At 37.4% G+C, this 24,101-nt stretch overlaps 1 protein-coding gene and 1 non-coding gene across 2 annotated transcripts in view; one reads left to right on the plus strand and one right to left on the minus strand.

The window, feature by feature from the left end:
* Positions 1-24,101, plus strand: part of LOC130071443 (CLIP-associating protein 1) — a 104,017-nt gene that overhangs the window by 15,040 nt on the left and 64,876 nt on the right. The window contains exons 6-12 of the mRNA XM_056236279.1: positions 60-135; positions 3,289-3,386; positions 4,229-4,293; positions 17,159-17,287; positions 18,260-18,336; positions 19,067-19,159; positions 23,450-23,595. Coding sequence (XP_056092254.1) covers positions 60-135; positions 3,289-3,386; positions 4,229-4,293; positions 17,159-17,287; positions 18,260-18,336; positions 19,067-19,159; positions 23,450-23,595 — 684 coding nt within the window. The remainder of the gene's footprint in view (positions 1-59; positions 136-3,288; positions 3,387-4,228; positions 4,294-17,158; positions 17,288-18,259; positions 18,337-19,066; positions 19,160-23,449; positions 23,596-24,101) is intronic.
* Positions 2,216-2,346, minus strand: LOC130071471 (U4atac minor spliceosomal RNA). Its single transcript, XR_008804005.1, has one exon. It is a non-coding gene; the product is annotated as a U4atac minor spliceosomal RNA (small nuclear RNA).

A 24,101-nucleotide genomic window follows, 5' to 3' on the forward strand; every position in this document is an offset into this window, starting at 1 on the left:
AGTTTAGTTTAATTTAAAATTCTATTTTATTGTAATTGTCTTTTTCCTTTGTGCTGCAGATATGGAGCCCACGGCTTAACCCTTAGCAAGATTGTTCCTCACATTTGTCATTTGTTGGGAGACCCCACTAGTCAGGTGAGAGTGTTTTTCCTCACATCTACAGACTTTTATTCTGTTTTCGGTGTCATGAGATGGCTGGGATTGTAGTGTGGTGGTCTATGGCTCCTCCTGCTGGCGATCCTAGGGACTGCGACTGACATTGAGGCGACTATGAGATGGTATAAACATGCTCATTTGATTATATAACATTACTGAATGAATGGTTACCATATTTACATGCTACTTAAAAAGGGATATATATGGAAAAACCACTGTGCACTCAACTTTAGTCTTTTTATTTGAGCTTTATATGTATATTTCATGTATTATTTTAAACAAACTATTCTTTAACTATTTAAACTAGGACTGTCTGGATTACTGATTAGTCATCTGATTGTAATATTCAATCTGATTGCAATAATTTAAGATAACCGTATTAATTGTTCAGTTTAAATTTCAAATACATTTTTACCAAATATTATAAAAAACACTGCACAAAAAAGGTGTGTGGGTTTAATAAGATTATATTATATTAATATTAATTTGCACAGCATTAAAGTAAATCACATGGGTCTATTTTATTATTTTTATACTATATTATATAAGTATAAAAATATACAAGTGACATGAACACAGAATTAATGTTATTCACAATTATTTGTATGCATAAAATGTATGATTGTGACAGGCCTAATTTAAACATATATATATTTAATTACTTGATGCAGTATAGTGAAGTCGTGTACAATTGTTTAGTATTGCATATTGTGTACAGTTTCACATATATTTAAAAAAAACAATCGTGGGCTGTATACTGTGCATTGAGCAGGACTTTTGAACATAGTTAATGGTAGATCAGAAATGATCAAGGCTATTTTAAAATCCCACATATGGGGTTTTCATGTGTTGTGGGGTGTTATTAATTAACTACATCATTATATATATATTTTGACACTTTTATACATTTGCTGATCATGTTATGCCATGTATGTGTTCAGTATAGAGTAAATGGCTGTCTGTGTGCAAGCTCAAATACTGAAAGGAGGAAGCTGATGCTTTTATTTTAAAGGGTCATATAATGGTACATGCACTTTTACAAGTTGATTGTACTGAAATGTGTGTTGGCAGTGCCTGTACACAACCATCATAAAATGATAAAAATCCATCCAGTGTTTTTGTTTTAATCTCCTTATATGTTTTCCCCTGCCTCAAATCGAGCCGTTCGACCGTGTGACGTCACTCGCTCGGAAGCCCCTCCCACGATTGTTGATTGACAGCAGCGTTTCAACACAGACCCGCCCTCGCTCGTGAGAGCTGTCAATCATAGTCTGCGCGGACCGGCGCGGTCATTGTTGATATGCTGGAGCACTGTCTATGAGCAGAATGGCGTCTAAGCGATTGTGGTGTTCTGTTCTTGGGTGTAATCACGAACACAGTCATTTTAATGTTCCTAAATCCGAACCGCTGAAGACGCAGTGGCTGAGTTTGTTTTCGAAGGGAATATTCCCCACGAGCAACGTCAATGCTCTCATGTTTGCCGAATCATTTCACACCAGACTGCTTTATAAACGAGGGTCAGTATAAAGCTGGTTTTGCTAAGAAGCTTCCTGAATAAAGGATCGGTACCAGCTATTAGTGTTGCTGCTGAACCTCTAGAACAACTGAAGTGAGTGTAACGTTTTATGAACCTTTATATTAATATTTATATTAATCTTTGCAAATCGCTTGCACGCTGAATGGGTCTAAGGTTTACACTCAGGGTACATTACGGCATGTTTTCTATGTACGACGTTCTCAATATAATTCATAATCCCACGTTTATAATGAACAACGCGTTATGGTTATTGTGTTCAAACGGTGTACACACAGAACAGAGGGGCAGAGTCAGCAAAGCTCATTATCATTTAAAGGCATATGCACTGAAATGGCATGCTGAAAACAGAGCTGTTTTTGACCAGGTAAAATAAGTGTTTTCTTACAATACTAATGAGAATTTTTAATTAAAGTATATTACAAACTTTTAATTTAGACCCTAAAGAATCATACTAGCTTGTACAAAAATGGCATAATATGATCCCTTTAATATTTTCTTTCTTTGTTACTGGAATATATGAAGGTTTCCAAAAATTGCACCATAGCCTGAACTGGGTAGCTCAAGTGATGCGAGGTGTGTTGGTTAGGTGTTAGCAGGGCTGTTCTCACTACACGTTCATTGAACATCCCAATCCACCCCCAGACAAGGAAGGTTAAAACCGCCATTGCAGCCAATGGCTTCCTTCAGTCCTGCTGCTGTTCACAGTGACGGTGACAGCGATGCAGGGGCGTAAATATCATCTAAATGTTGGGGGGACAGTAAACATAACATTTCTCAAGAGCAATTTTTTAAGGGGACACCAATAACACAGGCAAAATTGTACTTTCTAAGGATATGTGTACTTACTACTATTATTAGTGTAGCATGGAGACCGTGCCATTATCCTTCTCGTCAAAGTTTCTCTCTGGTTCAATGAAAAAGCTGACTAAATATTCAAAATCACATTTGTTATCATGCTAATATCTGGGGAAAAACTGCACTCTTCGTGTGATATTAGATTAGATTAAATATGATATAAACCGACTAAATCACACAATGAAAGTGTGGAAATCTAAATGCGCACCCGCACTAGTCTAACGTTAATCACACGTAGTGTGTATGCGTACACTTTATGGGTGTGTGTGAGGGAACGGTTTTAAACAAGTTAAAGTAAACGTATAGACTGCATAAAACAAGGGTAAATGCTATAATCGCTAACATAGCGAGTAGGACTACATCGGTGACAAAAGTACATTGGTTATCATAAATACATTTATTTTTCATGATTTATTAATGATGCAGCATCATCTATATTAAAGAGAAAATAATCACGTCATCCGATGTTTAAAGTGAATAAAATAGCCTTGATTTACTGGAGTTCCACAACTACTGAAAACTTTGTTCTCTCCCACCGGACTGTGTGTGTGTCGGTGGTAATGTTTAAAAACAATCGTGGGGTGTATACTGTGCATTATGCAGTACTTTTGAACATAGTTATAGGTAGATCAGTATCTCTATGTGGCATTTGTTTTATTCTGTGTTTTACAATGTACTGTATTTTTTTTTTATGTAAATGAATTTCTTCTAAATGAATAAATAAATATGTTCCCCCTCAGGTTCGAGACGGTGCGATGAACTGCCTGGTGGAGATTTACAGACATGTGGGAGAAAGAGTGAGGATGGATCTGGGGAAAAAGGGACTCCCTCAGTCACGGTAATACAACCACATTACAGTCCTCCTGTAGTCAATAACTTTATCCCTTAAAACTCATCTTTGAGAATCAAAATTACATATTTAAGCGTTTTTTTCCCGTCTTCATGCCTTAAAATAGCTTGAATGTAACTCGACACCCTTACTTAATTTAGTATACGTGGACTCATGAATATACAAATTAGCCCCGCCTCCACTCACTCACAGCAGCTCGGATTACCTGATCCACTCGCTCAACTGTAGTAAACACGACACAATAGCAAGTGTAAATGTTAGTGTTAATGTAAATTCAGCCATATATGTTTGAACACAGTTGCCTTCTAAAAATCAGCATCGTTCGTCATAGAAAGTCAGTGGAGAAAAGCCACGCCCCCTTGTGACGGGATTGGTCACATGTTTGTGACAGTAGAAAACGGGCGTTTTTTGAGACCGTCTTTGGTTCACTGCAGTTTTAAGGAAAAAATACCCAGCAATCCTGTTGACTGATGAATGTACACATGGTTTGTCTTAAACACCACATAGACATATAAACATATATAAACAACATTCAAAGCTTGATTATTATTAGATATATAGATATAATTATTATTAAAATCACTGCATCTTGACAACACTGCCATCAACATTTTACAAAACATACTGTATTTTCTTCAATTGATTTTTTTTTTTTTTTTTAAATGTATAAGAATTATTGATCCCTTTATGATTTATTTTGGAATAACACATTTCATTTTTCTCAGCTGTTTTCTGTTACAAATAAAATAGTGACAGTGTTAGTGTATATTTGTGTTTGAAATATTCTTTTTAACCTTGTATTAAGCTTGTCTCCTGTTTGTTTTGTTCAGGTTGAATGTGATTTTCAGCAGGTTTGATGAAGTCCAGAGGTCTGGGAACATGATCCTGTCCACAGGTGAGTGAACCTGCTTTTGTTTGACGTGTTCGCAGTGATGTGTGTGTGAGCAGGAACAGATGCTGTCGGCTTTAAAAGCGCGTTCAGGTGCTATATGAAGTTACTGGGGCATTAACTGAGGTTTCTTCTATGTGTGTGAATTGCTCGCTGGTGAGATTGTTCCCGTTGTTCAGCTATTGTTTCCTCGCTGCCCCAGTTTCATTGTGCGTGTGATTTTGTGTGTGTGTTTTGTGACCGTAGTTTTGGTTTCGTTCGAGACGGTGGAATGTGGAAAGACTTCGTTCATCAGCATTTCACAGTTTACAAACAGGAATACGTTTTCCCTTTCTACAGTACATTATGCATATGAAAAAAAAAATACATCCATATGCACTTACAGACATATAAATGGCAGAAGTGATGACTGTTTCAAAAGTGTCAAGCACCCACAATGTTTCGTGTCAATCATCCTATAATTGCACCATGGTTTAGTGCAGTGGTTCCCAAACTTTTTGCAGCATGTACCCCATAGGGTTTGACATCTCTCAAGCACCCCCCAACACCTTACTCTGGTTAAACTTTACATTTTTAATTGCAATAACTAAATACAAATATTCACTGTAGATTAGAAATGGGCGAGCCTGCATAAAAACAAATTAATACTCCAAGGCACTCGAATTGTGTAGAAAAAAAGTTAAAAAGCCTTTATTTGATCATGGCTTTTATCAATAAAATTGGTGACAGATAGACATACGCGTTGCGGCTTATGCCTTTGTCAGGGTGACATTAGTCTGAATTGATCTAAAATTAGATTTTTTTATGCAACTGACTTTAATAAAAGTTATGACCTTCAAGAAAAAAACCTGCCAAGAACGATACCTATATTAGCGTCCACACCAGCGCACGATATCCTCCTGTTTATTATAAGCGCTGCAGTTTTGTCGTCTGTCGCTTTAAATGCTCGAGCTCGAGGATGGATTCTGATTGCCAATGTTTTTATTGTTCATCAGCTGTAAAAAAGTGATTCCAACTATATCGTTTCTCTGTTTTAACTTCTCTATTCTAAACTGTTTTAATTATTGTAATTTCTTTAGATTTTTTTAATTTCTTCTATGTAAAGCACTTTGAATTACCATTGTGTATGAAATGTGCTATATAAATAAACTTGCCTTGCCTTGTGCCGTTATCGTTATAGTTATGGTGTGAACTCTGCTATTCTTCTGTATTTAGAATGATTTTACAGTAATACTATATCTTTATCATAATAGTCATCGCCCTTGTTGTAAACAGGCTTTTTAATCACTGATGCTCTTTCACTCCATCAAAGTCCTGAAATGTCATTGTCATTTATGCTCAGATAACAGATTTGACAGACTTTTCATTTTCGTGTGAACTATTCCTTTAAATGTGAGTGAGGTCAGGAGAGAGGGAGTCGCTGCAGATGCAGTGTGTGTGTGTGTGTGTGTGTTCAGTCACAAGACACAGCAGAGCTTCATTTCTTCAAAGCAAGCCTCCGTCATGACAGCAGGGGACGGTAAGATCTCATGAACATTACTGCGTTTAGTCCGGTGTGTTTCCCCAGTGTGTTGCAGGTGTGTTAAAGATGTGTGCAAGGGTTTGTGTCTGTGTGATGATGTGATCTAATGCATGTGAGGATCCAGTGTTTCGTCTGATAGTCGCACTCGTTTCTATTCAGGTGTGAGTTTTAGCATCTTCTGAATGTCTTGAGCTCATCTTGTGTGTCTTAAGCTGGATGTTTCTTCAGCTCATATGGGCTGCGACTTGGAATCAACATCATTAGCATATTAATGCTGTTTTAACGGCCCGTTTGCTGGTTCGGTTCATGCGAGTTTCACGTCTCAGGTATCTGAAGTGCTCTGAAGTATTCATGATCATGAACTCAATATTTGATACTCTTACATTCACACAACTTCAGGGTCTTTTGCACGTTTAGCGATTTTCTGATAGCGTTTGTTACTCTCACATTCAGGCTTTTCAGAGGAAAATGTTCCCGTTATCACCTTTACACCTGTATTTACATCTCAAATGTGACCACTTGTGATCAGATTTCTAACTTTAAGGGGACGGTCTCTGATTTTGTGACTAACATAACATGCATCAATGTAGTTATTTAGCCTATATAATGCACAAAATAAAAATGCACATTGCACAGCAAAGTTTGCACAAATTCCCTAATATACTGTGATTGCTTGTCCGGTCACATGCATTTCTGACCGCCTGTTGCATAACCCGCTTACACTAGTATTACAAGTTAATCATCTCATTTTTTTTCTTGAAGGTCATAACTTTTATTAAAGTCAGTTGCATAAAAAAATCTAATTTTAGATCAATTCAGACTAATGTATGACTTGACACATTCTTAACATCATGCAAATTTATCATTTTAGACCCCATTTACACTTGTAGTTAGATATTTTATACAGTACAGTAGGATTGCAATAGTTGTACTTCTCTCAGAAATTTTTTAAATGTTTTTTTAATCAAATTAATCCAAATTTAGTTTTAGAATTTTAAATCTTAAATATATTGTAAGTATCTATTATCAAATTTAATAACTCGAGTGGATTGCAATAATTCTACTCGTCTGAGGAAAGTACTAATACTTTTTTTTTATCAAGTTAATACAAATTTTCCGAATACGGAAAAACGGGTCATGAATATCTTCTATTAAATTTGAATAATTCATGTATAGCTTTCACCATGAACATAGCCAAAGAAACCACACAAACGATTCTATTTAATGAACAAATTAATGAACTGAGACAGATCTTCATACCAGATGCAAGTCGAGTAAAACGCTGAAGTTAAAATGAGCACTAGTAATAATAATAATGCTTGACTTTTCAAACACACAAATAAAATGGTGTTAAAATCGATTAGTTTGTGCTTCATAAACAGTAGCTGTAATGAAGAGAAAATGAGCCTCAGTTTCCTCCGATGTGTGTGTTTTCAGCTGAATGTTGCTTTTGTCCTGCATTTCTCAGCTGCCAATTAACATGCCTGCGGTGAATAGAGGCCTGTGCTTGTGAATCAGAGAGAGACGGGCATCAGCTTCAGCATTAGATGTCCCACACCATCCAATCTAAAGGAGGTTTGTGCAGTTTAATATGGTCTTTCTGCGCTGTTTCAGGAAAGAGAAACAGTGTGTTTACAGCGTCTTGTGTGTGTTTCGTAAGAGTGAAAGTGTGTGGGGGACTTGCATTTTGAGATCAGCCCACACACACACACTACTGCGCAAAAATAAGCGGCTTTGGATTGGACACACCGCTGAAATAGGACACTTTTTTTTTTTTTACTTCTGGTCGGTCAAACTACTCGTCACTTCATACGAAACACTTTAAAAGTAGGTTAGAGAATAATTTGGCTGGAAAATGAAAGTTGCTGATCAGATATTGTGTTTTTTTTTGCCTAATAGGATCATAAAAATCATTTGTTTGATGTATTAATGCACTGTAACATCTGCACACATGCACATAAAGAAGCTTTAGGGTGATTCACCCCAAAATCAAATGATGAAATTATATTTTTAATTAACAAAAGGAAAACTATATTTAGGACCATTCAATTTTTTCCCCCATTGTGGCTGTTTTCATGACAATTAAGCAGATTTAATCTTCAAATTCTCATTTATGTAATGATAAAAAATGCTGTATTATTTAAATGAAGTGTTTATAGATCATGCATTATTGTTGTAGTGATTCCTTTTGCATCTTTTAGTCAAATCAGGATTATAACGAACTGTGAACCACACCATACATATTGAACAATGTTTGGTTATGTAACGTCCATTCAGTCAGTGAATATTTCTCACATTCCTCTCATTCGGTCTTAATGAGGATTATGAAGTTGAACTTCCTTACAGTCTTTAATACGGCAACAGTTTCTTAAGCCACAGTCACTTTTTATGTCAGAGCTCAGAATATTTCCATGTGTTTTAAAACCCAAAGTTTTTGCATTTTGGTTTCAGACAATTTTCTGAATGACAGGCTCAGGAATCATCAGTCAGGATGATCAGTGTGAAACACTGTTTGTTGTGAAATCTGGCCTTAAATCCCAGGATCAGGACAGAGTCTGTCTAATCGGCCGTGTTCTGCATGGAAAAGATTAGTGTTTACTCACATGACCGTGTTGATAATTTGTGATTTAGATATTTGTGTATCTGTTATATAATGTTTGTTATAAAAGGCTTGTTTTAAGGCTCATTGTGGCATTTTATTATTTTACTAATTTACAATTGATTGTGCAATTGTAATCGCAATTTTTTAGCAGGAAGTGACATATATCTCGAATGCAATCTTGCTTTGTAACACAAACCAGCTCATTATCTTCAGTGTTCTGCCCCCTGCTGGTGACATGAGCATAGTGTATTTAGATATTGCTATTAGACCACAATATTCCTTGAATGATCTAATTTCTTCCCCTTTTTTTGAGTTTTAACTTATAACTAGAGCTCTGATTATTTGTTACACTGTTTTAATTTCAGCTAAAGACAATAGTGTCATTATTCAGCTAAATTCGGGTCAAATTTTGATCTCATCGAATAGCATCAGTGCATTAAATCTGATAATATTACTGAATATTAATTGTCTTTCTATCAGAAACGCGTCCATCAGTGTGTTTTAGATGTGTGTGACTGTGTGTGTTTGTCAGCGTGATGTGATGACATCACCAGGAGTCATGATGATGTCATTCTTCAGTCAGCTGTTTAGATGAGACACACATTTCTGTGTGTGTGTGTATAGGGTGTGATATTACTATACTGTACTATTAATATTTCTGCAGTATGTAGTACATACATGTACATTTATCTGAATTTTCTGTTCACATGGAATACCTAGTACCTACTTCTCTTGTGCAAAATGTGCTGTTCATGTTCAGTGATGTAGTTTATCCCACAATGCAATGCTCTCAGATTGATTTGTGATGAATAATCCAGGACTGATATCACCAGTAATATTTAACCTCTCCCTCTTTGGATCAGACTTCCAAAGGTTAAAGATGCTATGAGTGATTTTAGATGTGTTGCTAACTTAAACTAATAATAATAATACTTATTATTATTATTATTATTATAGTTATATGTATGATTTTGCATTGATTATTATTATAATGAGCTCACCTCTCCATAACTTTAACTCTCCTTCTCTCTAAAACCCTGCCCTCTTGAAACTAATAATAATAATGATGTTTTTTAATTATACTTGTGATATTTTTAAATTACACTTTTTTCATTATTATTAAAAGTAGCCTCCATCAATTCGACTCATCTTCTCTGCAAAACACAGCCCTCTAGAAATTAGTAATAATAATTATTATCAATATCAGTATTAAAAATCTTTTTTATTATTCATATTATTTTTTTATTAATTAATTTATTTTCATGAAATATTTTATAATTAGTAATTCGTAATACATTTTTATTTCTAAATAAATTTTTTATACATTTAATAAATTTTACACAAATTGGAACAGATATTTTATTTTAATTATTATTTTTTTATTATGAGATGACAACTGGACATTCACTGAATTAATCATGCACTGAAGTGAGGTCATGTGACAACATACTGACACATTTATCATTACATACTGCATACAGTCTTAAAAAATAGTATGCAGTATGCATGCAGTAAGCAGTATTATTGTAGTATGCAGTATGCATGTAGTAAGCAGTATTGTTGTATTGTTGTAGTATGCAGTATGCAGTTTGTTGTGGTATGCTGTATTGTTGTAGTATGCAGTATGCAGTTTGTTGTAATATGCAGTATGCAGTATTGTTGTTGTAGTATGCAGTATTGTTGTAGTATGCAGTATTGTTGTAGTATGCAGTATTGTTGCAGTATGCAGTATTATTGCAGTATGCAGTATTATTGTAGTATGCAGTATTGTTGTGGTATGCAGTATTGTTGTGGTATGCAGTATTATTGCAGTATGCAGTATTGTTGTAGTATGCAGTATTATTGTAGTATGCAGTATTATAGTATGCAGTATTATTGTAGTATGCAGTATTGTTGTGGTATGCAGTATTATTGCAGTATGCAGTATTGTTGTAGTATGCAGTATTGTTGTAGTATGCAGTATTATTATAGTATGCAGTATTATTGCAGTATGCAGTATTGTTGTAGTATGGAGTATTATAGTATGCAGTATTATTGTAGTATGCAGTATTGTTGTGGTATGCAGTATTATTGCAGTATGCAGTATTGTTGTAGTATGCAGTATTATTGCAGTATGCAGTATTGTTGTAGTATGCAGTATTATTGTAGTATGCAGTATTATTGTAGTATGCAGTATTGTTGTAGTATGCAGTATTGTTGTGGTATGCAGTATTATTGCAGTATGCAATATGCTTGTAGTAAGCAGTATTGTTGTAGTATGCAGTATTATTGTAGTAAGCAGTATGCTTGTAGTAAGCAGTATTGTTGTAGTATGCAGTATTGTTGTGGTATGCAGTATTATTGTAGTATGCAGTATTATTGTAGTAAATAATACTGCATACTACAATAATACTGCATACTACAATAATACTGCTTACTACAAGCATACTGCTTACTACAATAATACTGCATACTACAATAATAATGCTTACTACAAGCATATTGCAGTATGCAGTATTGTTGTAGTATGCAGTATTATTGTAGTATGCAGTATTATTGTATGCAGTATTATTGTAGTATGCAGTATTATTGTAGTATGCAATATGCTTGTAGTATGCAATATGCTTGTAGTAAGCAGTATTATTGTAGTATGCAGTATTATTGTAGTATGCAGTACTATTGTAGTATGCAATATGCTTGTAGTAAGCAGTATTATTATAGTAAGCAGTATGCTTGTAGTAAGCAGTATTATTGTAGTAAGCAGTATTATTGTAGTATGCAGTATTTTTGTAGTATGCAATATGCTTGTAGTAAGCAGTATGCTTGTAGTAAGCAGTAAGCTTGTAGTAAGCAGTTTTATTGTAGTAAGCAGTGTTATTGTAGTATGCAGTATGATTGTAGTATGCAATATTATTGTAGTATGCAGTATTATTGTAGTATGCAATATGCTTGTAGTAAGTAGGGGTGTGACGGTTATTATATAACCGTGAGACCAGGGCCGTCGCTAGTGGGGTGAAAGGTGGTGACAATTATAGGGCCCCCCGCTGCCCAGGGGGCCCCACAAAATCCAGCAGTTATACTATTTAGGCCCCTGTTGTATGAATAATTCTAATATTTATATGAGTTGTGTGCCTGAGATTTAAATGAAAACCACAAAAAAACGTGCAATTTGGTCAAATATTTTTCCAAATATCTGCTTCTCTTACCTCCATTAAAATGGTTTAGTCCGACCTAAAGTATTTATTAATTATTCAGTCAGAGTCAGTGACAAGCATCAGATCGACCCAATAAAATTGTAAGTCCCACCCCAGCTCGTGAACAGAACCAATCAGAGTTGAGGCGGCAGCCTGAAGTTAACGATGAACTTGGTGGAAGAGCAGGAGACTGACTGACTGAAAAATGTCGGGGAAAAGAAAACATAAATTAGGGAACCAGAAATGCCACGAAAAGATGGAGAGGGAGGCAAGGAGAGTGGTTGTATCCCAGTAGATCAAGACGTTCTTAAAGACAGGTTATGTATTGTTATTTCGCTGGGAATTAGAAAACGTCCGTCTAGTCTGCCGTGTACAGTCATTTTTTATTATCGGTGCGCGCCACAATCGACCGAATGATTACGTGGTCTAAATTCACGAGTCACGACGCATTGCATTATGCATCTGACCTGCCGGCTGATGATATTTAATACATCGAGAATACAACACACTGCACTTGGATGAATAAATGTATTCGCTTTATTTAATAATATTACCAGTTCCATATTATCTTTATTAAAAAATAAGACAATAAGTGGTTTTAAATGGTTTTCTTTTTTTAATTAGACCGTTTTCTTGTCAATTTTAAATGTTTACTTTTTGATTTATGAATTATAACAGACTGATTTTTTTTTAATTGGTTTTATTATTATTTAACAATTTCTTGCTTTTTGTTAGTTTTTATTAGTTGTACTTTTTATATAAACATTTAACTTTTAAAATAAAGGTTTTACAACAACATCACCATCTTCTGTTATATGTGGGCCTCCATGCTCAGCTATTGTACAGTAGATATTGGTGGAGGGTGGTGGGGGCCCACATCAATATTTTTTCAGGGGGCCCCGAATCCTCTAGCTACGGCCCTGCGTGAGACCGACGGTTATAGTTGAACACCGTCATTAGAACTCTATAACCGCCAAAACCGTGCTATTAAAATATTTTTACAAACATTTTTTTTCATAGAGAATGTTTAAATACTAATATCAGCTTAAGAGGGAAACGGAGGCTGTTACTGCTGGAGATGATTCGGGAGAGGTCTGTGCCCCTTTACCGATCAGAGCGCGCGCTGACACGGAGTAAATACTCGACGCGTCCGCACGATCGCGAAGGTGCGCGCGGCAAAAATGACGCGTTCGGTGCGCAAGACCGGCAAGACCCCATTTGGCTTGGCTGTGTGCACGGCTTTTTTTGTAACAGCGCGCGCGGCGCCGTGTCCGAGGATGACCGACTTCAAGCCGAATCTGCCCGAGCATGCACGTCTCACCGCACTGCCACGCAGTTTGCGCGTCTAAATTGCAAAGTTCATTCCAACGTTTTTTCGTTAAGGTTTTGTTTACTGTATGTGATTTATTTAAAACAAAGGACGTTAATTGCAACGTTTGTTTGTTTTGTTTGTTAAGGATTTGTTTACTGTGTGATACATTTAATGGAAAGAACATTCACTTCTAGTTGTCTTGCTGTTCATGTTAAATAAACGCCAGTAGCTAATCAGTGTCAGTTTGTTTATTCAAACTAAGTTGTCCTATAACAGACGAATGTTATTAAACCCACCCACCCCCCCGACGACGGTTATGTTACGAACCGTCACATTTGACTCACGTCATAACCGTCATCACCAATTCTGAAACCGGCACACCCCTAGTAGTAAGCAGTATTATTGTAGTAAGCAGTATTATTGTAGTAAGCAGTGTTATTGTAGTATGCAGTATTATTATAGTATGCAGTATTATTGTAGTAAGCAGTATGCTTGTAGTAAGCAGTATTATTGTAGTATGCAGTATTATTGTAGTAAGCAGTATTATTGTAGTATGCAGTATTATTATAGTATGCAGTATTATTGTAGTAAGCAGTATTATTGTAGTATGCAGTATTATTGTAGTATGCAGTATTATTGTAGTATGCAGTATTATTGTAGTATGCAGTATTATTGTAGTAAGCAGTGTTATTGTAGTATGCAGTGTTATTGTAGTATGCATTATTATTGTAGTATGCAGTATTATTGTAGTAAGCAGTATGCTTGTAGTATGCAGTATTATTGTCGTAAGCAGTATTATTGTAGTAAGCAGTGTTATTGTAGTATGCAGTATTATTGTAGTATGCAGTATTATTGTAGTATGCAGTATTATTGTAGTAAGCAGTATGCTTGCAGTAAGCAGTATTATTGTAGTAAGCAGTATTGTTGTAGTAAGCAGTGTTATTGTAGTATGCAGTATTATTGTAGTATGCAGTATTATTGTAGTATGCAGTATTATTGTAGTATGCAATATTATTGTAGTATGCAGTATTATTGTAGTATGCAATATGCTAGTAGTAAGCAGTATTATTGTAGTAAGCAGTATTATTGTAGTAAGCAGTATTATTGTAGTATGCAGTATTATTGTAGTAAGCAGTATTATTGTAGTATGCAGTATTGTTGTAGTATGCAGTATTATTGTAGTATGCAGTATTGTTGTAGTATGCAGTATTATTGTAGTATGTAGTATTGTTGTAGTATTAGGGCTGGGCAAAAAAATCGATTTTTCAATTAATCGTTTTTTAAAATGTGGTCGATTCAAAATCGATTTTCAACGGCCACGAATCGATTTTTTCCATATTCAGGGCTCGCGTGTTGCGTCTTCTCTCTCTGCACAAGGCAAGCGTCAAGCGCTGCAGGCGTCGATACACACTCGTGTTTAGGAGTTGGGACATGATTCACTTGCACAATCGGGCCAGCATTGCATCGTAACTAACGTTTATCATTTTCACGTCTTTTTTCAAGCAATTTTAAACTATCCTGTGCTCGCGCACTCGTGCGTGTTTTTCATTGCGTGCAGCCTAAATCCGCCTCACAACAAACAGCTCGCCAGTAACAAAAGTTCTTTTTCGTGGACTATATCGCTTTAACAGTTAAAAACACGTAAAATGATGTCAAAACTCTGGTCTTGGTGAGTAACCTCGTAAAGACAGTCGGTTATGTCTTAAATAAGCATAAAACGCGTGTGACAGACAGTATAATGAAACAGTAATGGATCCGTGCACTAGCTCTTAAAGTGAACGCAGCCATATGTGTCTGACATTAATTTTGTTGTCAAAACAACATAATATAGCATTAATTGTAAGGAATCAGAATTAATAGCCTGTATTTAATTCAGTCAGGACTAAAAGACTATCCAGTGTTATTTTACATTGGATTACTTTATTCAGTTTCTGTAGTATTTCTGACCTACCCAAAAACTTTTCTTTTTATGTCTCTTTATTTGTGTCTTTAGGCCTATTCTATTGTATTTATTTGTGCTACTTTTTTCAATTTAATTCAAAGATTGAAATCAAGCTTCCATGTGTTGCATAAACTCTTAACAAAAAAATTACCCCATTGTAAAAACAAACATTTAGGTGAGATCAATCTAATAAAAAAATTTCTAAAAAATGAAAACTGATATTTAGACTGAGATTTGTATTACATCTATATTCATTATAGTCGAATCGAGAATCGAATCAGGAATCGAAATTCGAATCGAGAATCGAAATCGAATCGAACTGTGAGCTTGTGAATCGAAATCGAATCGAATTTGAACATCTGAATCGATACCCAGCCCTATGTAGTATGCAGTATTATTGTAGTAAGCAGTATGCTTGTAGTAAGCAGTATTATTGTAGTAAGCAGTATTATTGTAGTATGCAGTATTGTTGTAGTATGCAGTATTGTTGTAGTAAGCAGGATTATTGTAGTAAGCAGTATGCTTGTAGTAAGCAGTATGCTTGTAGTAAGCAGTATTATTGTAGTATGCAGTATTATTGTAGTATGCAGTATTGTTGTAGTATGCAGTATTATAGTATGCAGTATTATAGTATGCAGTATTATTGTAGTAAGCAGTATTATTGTAGTATGCAGTATTGTAGTAAGCAGTATTATTGTAGTATGCAGTATTGTAGTAAGCAGTATTGTAGTATGCAGTATTGTAGTATGCAGTACTCTAGAGTTTCATTGTGAACACAGCCGTGTGCTTGGCCCCTCCCCCTGCTCTCCTCCACATTATTGTAATATGCAGTATTATTGAAGTGTGCAGTATTATTGTAGTTAGCAGTATTATTGTAGTATGCAGTATGCTAGAGTTTCATTGTGAACACAGCCCGTGTGCTTGGCCCCTCCCCCTGCTCTCCTCCACCCAGCGATCTGTGGGCGGGGCTTCATCAGTAATAGCTCAACTCATCATCCTCCAGTTCACACACACACACACACACACACACACGGAGGCAGGGAGGGGTCGAGCTGCCGGTGGAGGCTGTGTCAGAATGAGGCAGCGTGGGAAAGCGTGACGATATGTTGAGGAAGCTGGTGTGCCGGAGGATCTGTGCCTGTAAGTGTCTCACTGTCCACTGCATGAGCGTCAGACTGACACACACACACATACACACACACACACACACAGCGTCCGACTGACAGACAGGAGATCTGTAGGTCAGGAGGAATGATAGCAGCTCACATCTGTCTGTCTCTCTGCGCTGTGTGTGTGTGTGTGTGTGTGTGTGTGAAATCTGCTAACTGTGATTAAATGCTGCATGTAGACCGTGTGTGTGAGTGTGTGAGGTTTTGCCTTCACAACCTGCGTTATGGAACCTCTCAATAGTCTCTGCAAGGAAAACTGCTTGATAAAAACATTAAATAACGTGAGTGAAAATATACAAACTCAGAGGGGGTTTCTGAGGGTTTAAAGGACTGAAAATGCATTTTCTTGGTTTTAGAATTAGAATTTAATAACTAATGTGTGTTTATGCGGTTGTAGTTTGCACTTTGCAGACAAAATTGATCCCAGAAATTAGATGATAAATCCTTTTGGTAGTAGTTTTCGAGTGTATGAACGGTTGCATACTTCTCTTTTAGGGGTCAGTCAAGGGTTTGGGTTAGTCTGTTTATTTATATAAGACATATGTTTATGGTATGTCCTCGTATAGATAGCTGGATAAATGTGTGTGTGTGTGTGTGTGTGTGTGTGTGTGTTTGTGTTTATTTCCCTGGAGGTTTCTGGAGTAGTTTAGAGCGTGTTAGACCATCCACAGTGAAGGATTGTGGGAAAGAGGTGTTGACATTAATGCATGATGAATAAGGTTGAGGTGTGTGTGTGTGTGTGTGTGTGTGTGTGTCTGTGTGTGAATGCGTGCACGCGTGTGTGTGTGCACTTAAATAATTCATGGCTATTGATCGCTGGTCTGGCAGATCTTGGTGCTGGTTCCCTCTCTGGATGGGAATCATCCGTCCACGCAGGGTTTTTCCTGAGCAAAGGAGCGCTGTCCTTCAGAGCTACACACACACACACACACACACGCACACACAATATCAGGATGTTCAGCTGAATATATCAAATCTTGTGGTGCAGCAAGAATAATCGTGCTTCATCGCAGGTGTTTCAGCCTCGTCTTGCATGTACACTTTTTAATATTTCGACCACTTCTGTTATTGATTGCTATCAGCGTGCGAGGAGAGTTTCAGAGAGTTGCCTAGCCTAGCTTTAAATGAGGGATTTCTCTGTCGTTCCTCAGATAAGAACATCGAGGATGAAGATTCGGCGGATGGAGGGCGTTCCTCGTCGTCCTCTAAAGGAGCGTCATCGGTGCGTCGAACGGGATCCCTGCGCAGGCCGAGCTCCGCTTCCAGCGCCAAGAGCTCAGGTCAGAGGAGTTTCAGGGGTTTATGTTATTTCGTTATTATTGGTGTTTTTGCCTTTTTATTGGATAGGACCAAGCGTGCCGCACAAGCCCTGAAAAGTGAAGCCAAAGCGTCTCGATCGCCCCCCGGTGGCCGGTCCCAGTATAGCTCATAAGCCCCGCCTCCCCGTGTTGTTCAACAGCATGTGAGACCAATTAAACAATTATATTACACTTCAAATATCGTTTTTCCAAAGATGGTTTCTGACATTAACGTTAGTTTATCACGCTGATGTAATTTCAAGTGTTTGCTTTTAAAATAAGTTTGTTTTTAGTTAGTTATTTGATGCTGTGGTGGTGACGTCATGATTGACAGCTGTGATTGACAGGTTCTCTGAGCGAAGTAGTCACTGAAGCACCAACAGACTTTTTTTCAGGATCTTCGGAGGACTGAGGAGATTGGAGCTTTAAATTTAATATCTAAATTTCTATAATTTAAAATAAAGTGCCGGAGCGTGTGCTAGCGATTGATTCAGCGAGAGTGAGGGCGGGGCCTTGATTTCACGGCTTTCCTTCCGGCTCACGACTGCGTCCCGAGATCGCTTCTGCGCAGACTCAAGTACAAGATGTCAGCGCCGTATCGGGACACTGGCGGCTTCACTTCTGACCAATGGAAGAGAGCGAAGGGGCGTCGTCCATCTTTTTTTATAGTCTATGGATTGGACAGTAGCGAGAGAGAGAGAGAGAGAGAGAGAGAGAGAGGACGGGATCGGGAAAGGTCCAAGAGCCGGGACTCGAACTCGGGTCGCCCGAAGCACAATAATTTATGTTAGTTTTATGAAACGAATAGGTTTGGTCTTCTAAATGGCCGGTCAGTGTTCCAGTGCTTTTGTAATAAAAGTAATAAAACATCTTAATTGGATGGAACACCTATTTTTATGCACATTTTGGGATACCGCATGAAAACGCTGTACTTGTTGCTTCTCGTCTCCTCAGGGAAGGAGAGCTCTGGTGCCGGAGCTGTCGATGAAGAAGACTTCATCCGTGCCTTCGAAGATGTGCCGACCGTACAGGCGAGTCACAAACACTGAGCTGTCAATCAAACTTTAATATTCAAATGTTTGGGGTCAGAAATTAATACTTTATTCTGCATTCAGTGACAGTAAAAACATTTATAATGTTACAAAAGATTTCTATTTTAAATAAATGCTTTCTATTCATCAAAGAATCCTAATAAAAATGTATCATGGTTTCCACAAGCTGTTTTCAACACTGATAATAATCATAAATATTTCTTGAGCAGCAAATCCTCATATTAGAGTGATTTCTAAAGGATCATGTGACACTGAAGACTGGAGTAATGATGCTGAAAATTCAGCTTTGATCACAGGAATAAATTACATTTGACAATGTATTCACACAGAAAACATCAATTTTAAATGGTAATAATATTTCACTTTTTTTTACTGTATTTTTGATCAAATAAATCCTGCCTAAGTGAGGACAAGAGTAAAAAGTTTTGAACAGTAATGTATAAATGCAAAAGAGGTCTCTGAACTTTTTAAGCAATCTTGATATTACTGTAGATACTGATGTTAGTTTGTTCATTATTAGTAGAGAACTCTCTCATTTGTAGCTCTCTTTAAACAAAACTACTAGGACTCATGACCGGCACGTTGATCTGTTGTGTGGCGCGTCTGTTGGGACGTCCTGTGCCTCTCGGTTCAATGGCTTTTCCATTAGAGATCTCTGGAGAGACGCCAGATTTCAGTGAGTTTGATGACGCTGTTGTTTGACTCACAGATCTACTCCGCTCGAGAGCTCGAGGACTCCATGAACAAGATCCGAGAAATTCTCTCCGATGACAAACATGATTGGGAACAGAGAGTGGCCGCAGTGAGTCATTTCACATTTATTATGGAATAAAACACCTGGGCCCGTATTCATTAAGAATCTTAAGGCAAAGAGTCGCTCCTAGTGACAAAATTCTAAAAAAATTCTTAGAAATGTGGGCGTTTACTCTTAAAATTAAAGAAAAAATCTAGTGCTGTCAAACGATTAAAATATTTATTCGCGATTAATCGCATTAATGTCATAGTTAACTCGCGATTAATCGCACATTTTTATCTATTCTAAATGTCTCTTGATTTCTTTTTGTCCCATTATTTTTTTCTCATTTTAATGCTCTTATCAACATGGAAAAGTGGATCGGCTTGCTTTGTGCAAATGTTTTTTATTGAAAACAACATTGGCAAATACAGTGTTCAATTTCACACTAACATTCTCACTTGGAGCAAATAATCTCTCACACAATGTTACACTGTCCATCAATAAAAGGGTGAAAGAAATACTGACGAGGTCCTGATATTGACGAGGGGGCGGAGAATTCGCATCAGCTGTGTGTGTGTGTGTGTGTGTGCTTGGCCATCATCAAGTGGTATTTCAGACTGGACGTGCTGCGATCGCAATGATGATAGCTCAGTTCACAACGACAAAACACACAGATCACTTTGGTCTTGTCAATGGAACCACTTGGTAACTTTTTAAAAGTAAACTTTCCTTTCAGAATCTTATTGGGATCCATTTCGGCGTCTCGCGCTCGTCATCCACTCAAAACGTAACGTTAACCTACTATTTGGCCGGCTCGCAAGCCCAAACAAGTGTGTGCGGCGTGCCTGTTGTTTTGTTTCCGGTCTAGCTAGATCCGCTTGTGCTTTGGGCCCTGTCCCAAATGGCGCACTTCATGCGGACTTTCGGTCTCGTGGACTTAAATTGCGCGTGCTCGCCGAGTCTACGAGTCCGTAGGCCGTCCCATTTAGCATTTTAGCGCTCTGAAGTGTGCTCAGCAGCGCCCCCTTTGTACCCTTGAAGCGGTCTTCCGCAAAGCCCGCATAGATGCAGGCTCCACGCACTTTAACTACCCAGGAATCCTTGCGAAAGGCCAATCAGACAACGGATGGGAGGAGATTTCGCTCACGGACAATTGTTAACATGGCTGAGAAGAAAATATTTAAGTGTAACTATCATTACGGTTTTAATGACAAGTTTATACAAACATTATGATCATCGACCAGTGGTTGATGTCTCAAACATAGGCTAATAATAGCGAGCTGAATAATACGATCGCATTATGATTCATTAAATAAATAGAACAGACTTTCAGGGCTTTACTGAGTCATATGTAAACACCACAACAATAGGCGGCATATTTCCCCGAACCTGCAGCGCCTGTCCATAACAACAATCAGACCGTCTTCCTGTTTCCGGCGTGACGATCGAGTCTGTCCCAAAAATACCTCTCAATGCGCCCTCGCGGACTCGCGCTAAGGGCCCTATAGGTCTGCACTACATGACGTCACCGAAGTGTGGACTCTGAGGAAGTCCACAAGTCCGGAGTGTGCCATTTGGGACCGGGCCTTGGTCAACGAAGCAACAAAACGTCCTCGCGCGGCGCAAGCCATTGAATTGAATGGGTTCATAGCGCATCGCCGCGTCCTGTTGCAAAAGCATGTGAAAAAAACTACAAAGTTTGCTAGGCCAAAAAGACCGTTAATCGCGCGATAAAAAAATGTACGCCGTTAAAATGGGTTTGTGTTAACGGCGTTAATAACGCGTTTAACTGACAGCCCTAAAAAATCCTAGTAAAGAAAAAAGTAATTCAGAAAGCATCTTAACCCTTAAAAGAGTTCTTAAGGTCAAAATTGTTAGGAGTACGGACGAGGACTTTTAAGAGGCTTAAGAGTTTCTTTAGCAGAGGAGAAATGGCAGAAAGACAAAGAGGGAGAAGAAGTGTGTTGCACACAATGGATGACAGTGAGTTAATAAGACGCTATAGATCGACACCCGGCCCGAATGTTCCTTTAAGGATGGCCTTGTGTTCATCCACTAACTGGGCTAACAGTAAACACTGTTCCTCTGTCCGGTCGGGCTTTCTCGTCCTTCTTGGTTTTGATTCCATGTTTGTTACATTAAAACCAACATTCAAACCACCACTTAAATAGACATGCCACCAATCAGTGTAACTGGAAAGAGTGGAACAATTTTTATCATTCTAAGCCAATCAAATAGCTTATAGGAAATTAACAGCATGGTAAATAAAAAAAAAGGATTTATATACACATATATAATGTGTGTGAGTGTGTGTGTGTGTGTGTGAGAACGGTCAAATAGGAAAAATCACGCATGTAATTTCAAAGTGAAGGCTTAGAATAGACCCTATACTTAAAATCACTCTTTTTTTCCTTCTTGGACAACCAACCAATCACAGTCTTCAAAAGATTGTGTCACACATAGCAACGGGGTCAGCCCCGCCTCCTCACTAAGATGAAAGTTTTTGTCTTTTTCTTACTTATAGAGTTGCTCTCAGATCGGTCCCGAATCGCTCTTAAGCTAAGACTCCTACGTAAACGTTTTTAAGCTAAATTAAGAGTTTTCTGAGAGGATTCTTAGAATCTTTATGAATACGGGCCCTGATTGTTAACCATCTCTCTGGAATACTTGACTGTGATTGGTCAATGGCATCATTCTTTGGTCAGATATTTGCATATAATGACACTAAAGCCCTATTCGGACTGGATTAGTTTTACAAGGGTAGATGGAGTAATGTCATTTTTACCACAGGACGTCTGTAATATTAATGGATAATTTGCTAAATTTTGCTAAAACTAGCAGAAGTGGGAGAGGTAACTCGATTTACACACCGCCAACACCTTCCTGCAGGGTCCTTAAAGTCTTAAAGTTTTCCTTATAATAGGCCTTAAAAAAGTATTAAAATGTCGTAAATTCAGATTCGATGGGTCTTAAATATTTCTGGTCACATTACCGCTAAAATTTCTCCAGTCTGACGGACCCAATGTCCATCAAATAACCAGTGAAGCATCGAATCGCGAGAATGATTCTGATTTTATTACATAAACAGAGATTGATAATGATAATGTATTTCTGGTATCACTGTTGATACTCTGTGAGAGATTTTATAGTGAGAAATCAAAACAAATGAGCATAACAGGACACATAAAAAACTCACAGAAGAAACATACTGAGGTAAAAATTCAAAATGTTGAGTTTTTTATTTATAACATATGATATAGTTAAGTAACATAACATGACGGGAGCTATTTTGCTGAATATTCTCACGATTGTAACATTGCTTTTAGAAGAACGGTACTGATTAAAAACAAGAGTCCATGTGATGTGAGAGTGTGACAATCATAGATATCCATAATAAAGGCTGGATGTCTTACGGCGGAGTCTCTATCGTCATCACCGGCGGCCATCTTGTCACAGGCAAGCTTTCTGGCGGGCTCTGTGGTGCCTGATGTAAGATGAGTGATCAGCACGAACACAAATACTCTTATCTCGTTGAAATCTTGACGGATTTACAAACGGTTTGGTTTCTTACAAACGTTATTAACGTGGCTATAATTCTGGATGATTATTTATTGATACACTTATTATTCATAAGTGTGCAGTGTCATAACTACATCTCTGATGTCTATAACAAACCAAACCGTTTGAAAATCGGTAGAAAATTTAGCAAGTTATGGTTGAGAGCTGCCTGTGACAAGATGGCCGCCAGGTGCTGAGGAAGACCTCCATTGGCCAGCAGCGCGGACGAGACATCTAGCCTTTATTATGGATATCTATGGGTGACAATAGCTGGGTTGCAGTCACGTGATTATGATGACGCACGAAATTCAGATGGAGGGCAGGGAGTGAAGAGCGCAATGGACGAGATGGAGGGAAGTCCGTACTGTACTACTTTACACGCTATTACAAGAGAAAGATATAAACAAAAAATCAAACATATGTTGGACGTGATCCTTACGTTATGAAGAGGAGCGATTTTTCAACTGAATTTAAAGATTTTCCTGCCATCGAGGCGGTAGATATCAGCAACTACCTTGTCTTACAGACATACTTTGACTTTACAAAGTTCGGAAACGTTACACGTTACACAAACATAGCCACTTAAGTTGTATTAACTCACCTTTGATGAAGTGATCACTGCACACACGGGCATTTTCCCATTCGGCTCCTCCCGACCGCAGACGTAGGTTTTAGTTTGAGTATTCTGAGTTTGTTATAGTGCTTTCTAAATACAGCAAATCACTTCCTGCCCTCTATTTGCATGAAAATCAAGTATATTTTGTAAAGAAAGATTGTGATGTGTTGTTTGGGTTGCAGCTGAAGAAAGTGCGTTCTCTGCTGTTGGCCGGCGCGTGCGACTACGACGGCTTCTCCCAGCAGTTACGGCTCCTCGAGGGGTCGTTCAAACTCTCGGCTAAAGATCTGCGCTCGCAGGTGGTGCGCGAGGCCTGTATCACACTGGGGTGAGCACCTTCACACTCATGCGTTTAACAGACGCTTTCATCCTAAACAAAAGTTATTTGTCATAATATTCAACGGCAAGTCTATTAGACTGGGTTAGGAAGCAAGCTAAAGAATTGCAGACATTTATTGATGTATTATATATTCATATGTAATGTTTAAATATATATTTAATTAACACTTAATATTCTCGCAATGATGAAAAGTATCAATAAAAGTATCGAAATGTATTTATATATAATATCTATATATTTATATTCATATATATATATAATTTTTTAAATATATTTAACACTTAAAATGTCCACTATACGTAAAAGTATCAATACAAGTATCGAAATGTATTTATATATAATATTTATATATTTATATTCAAATATATCATCTTTAAAATATATTCAATTGACACTTAAACCTCTTGCAATACTGAAAAGTACCAATAAAAGTATTGAATTGTATTTATATACAGTATAATATTTATATATTTATATTCATATATAATGTTTAA

The sequence above is a fragment of the Rhinichthys klamathensis genome, unplaced genomic scaffold (assembly GCF_029890125.1).
Source record: "Rhinichthys klamathensis goyatoka isolate OS25496 unplaced genomic scaffold, OSU_Roscu_1.1 h1tg000444l_1, whole genome shotgun sequence".
Taxonomy (NCBI): Eukaryota; Metazoa; Chordata; class Actinopteri; order Cypriniformes; family Leuciscidae; genus Rhinichthys; species Rhinichthys klamathensis.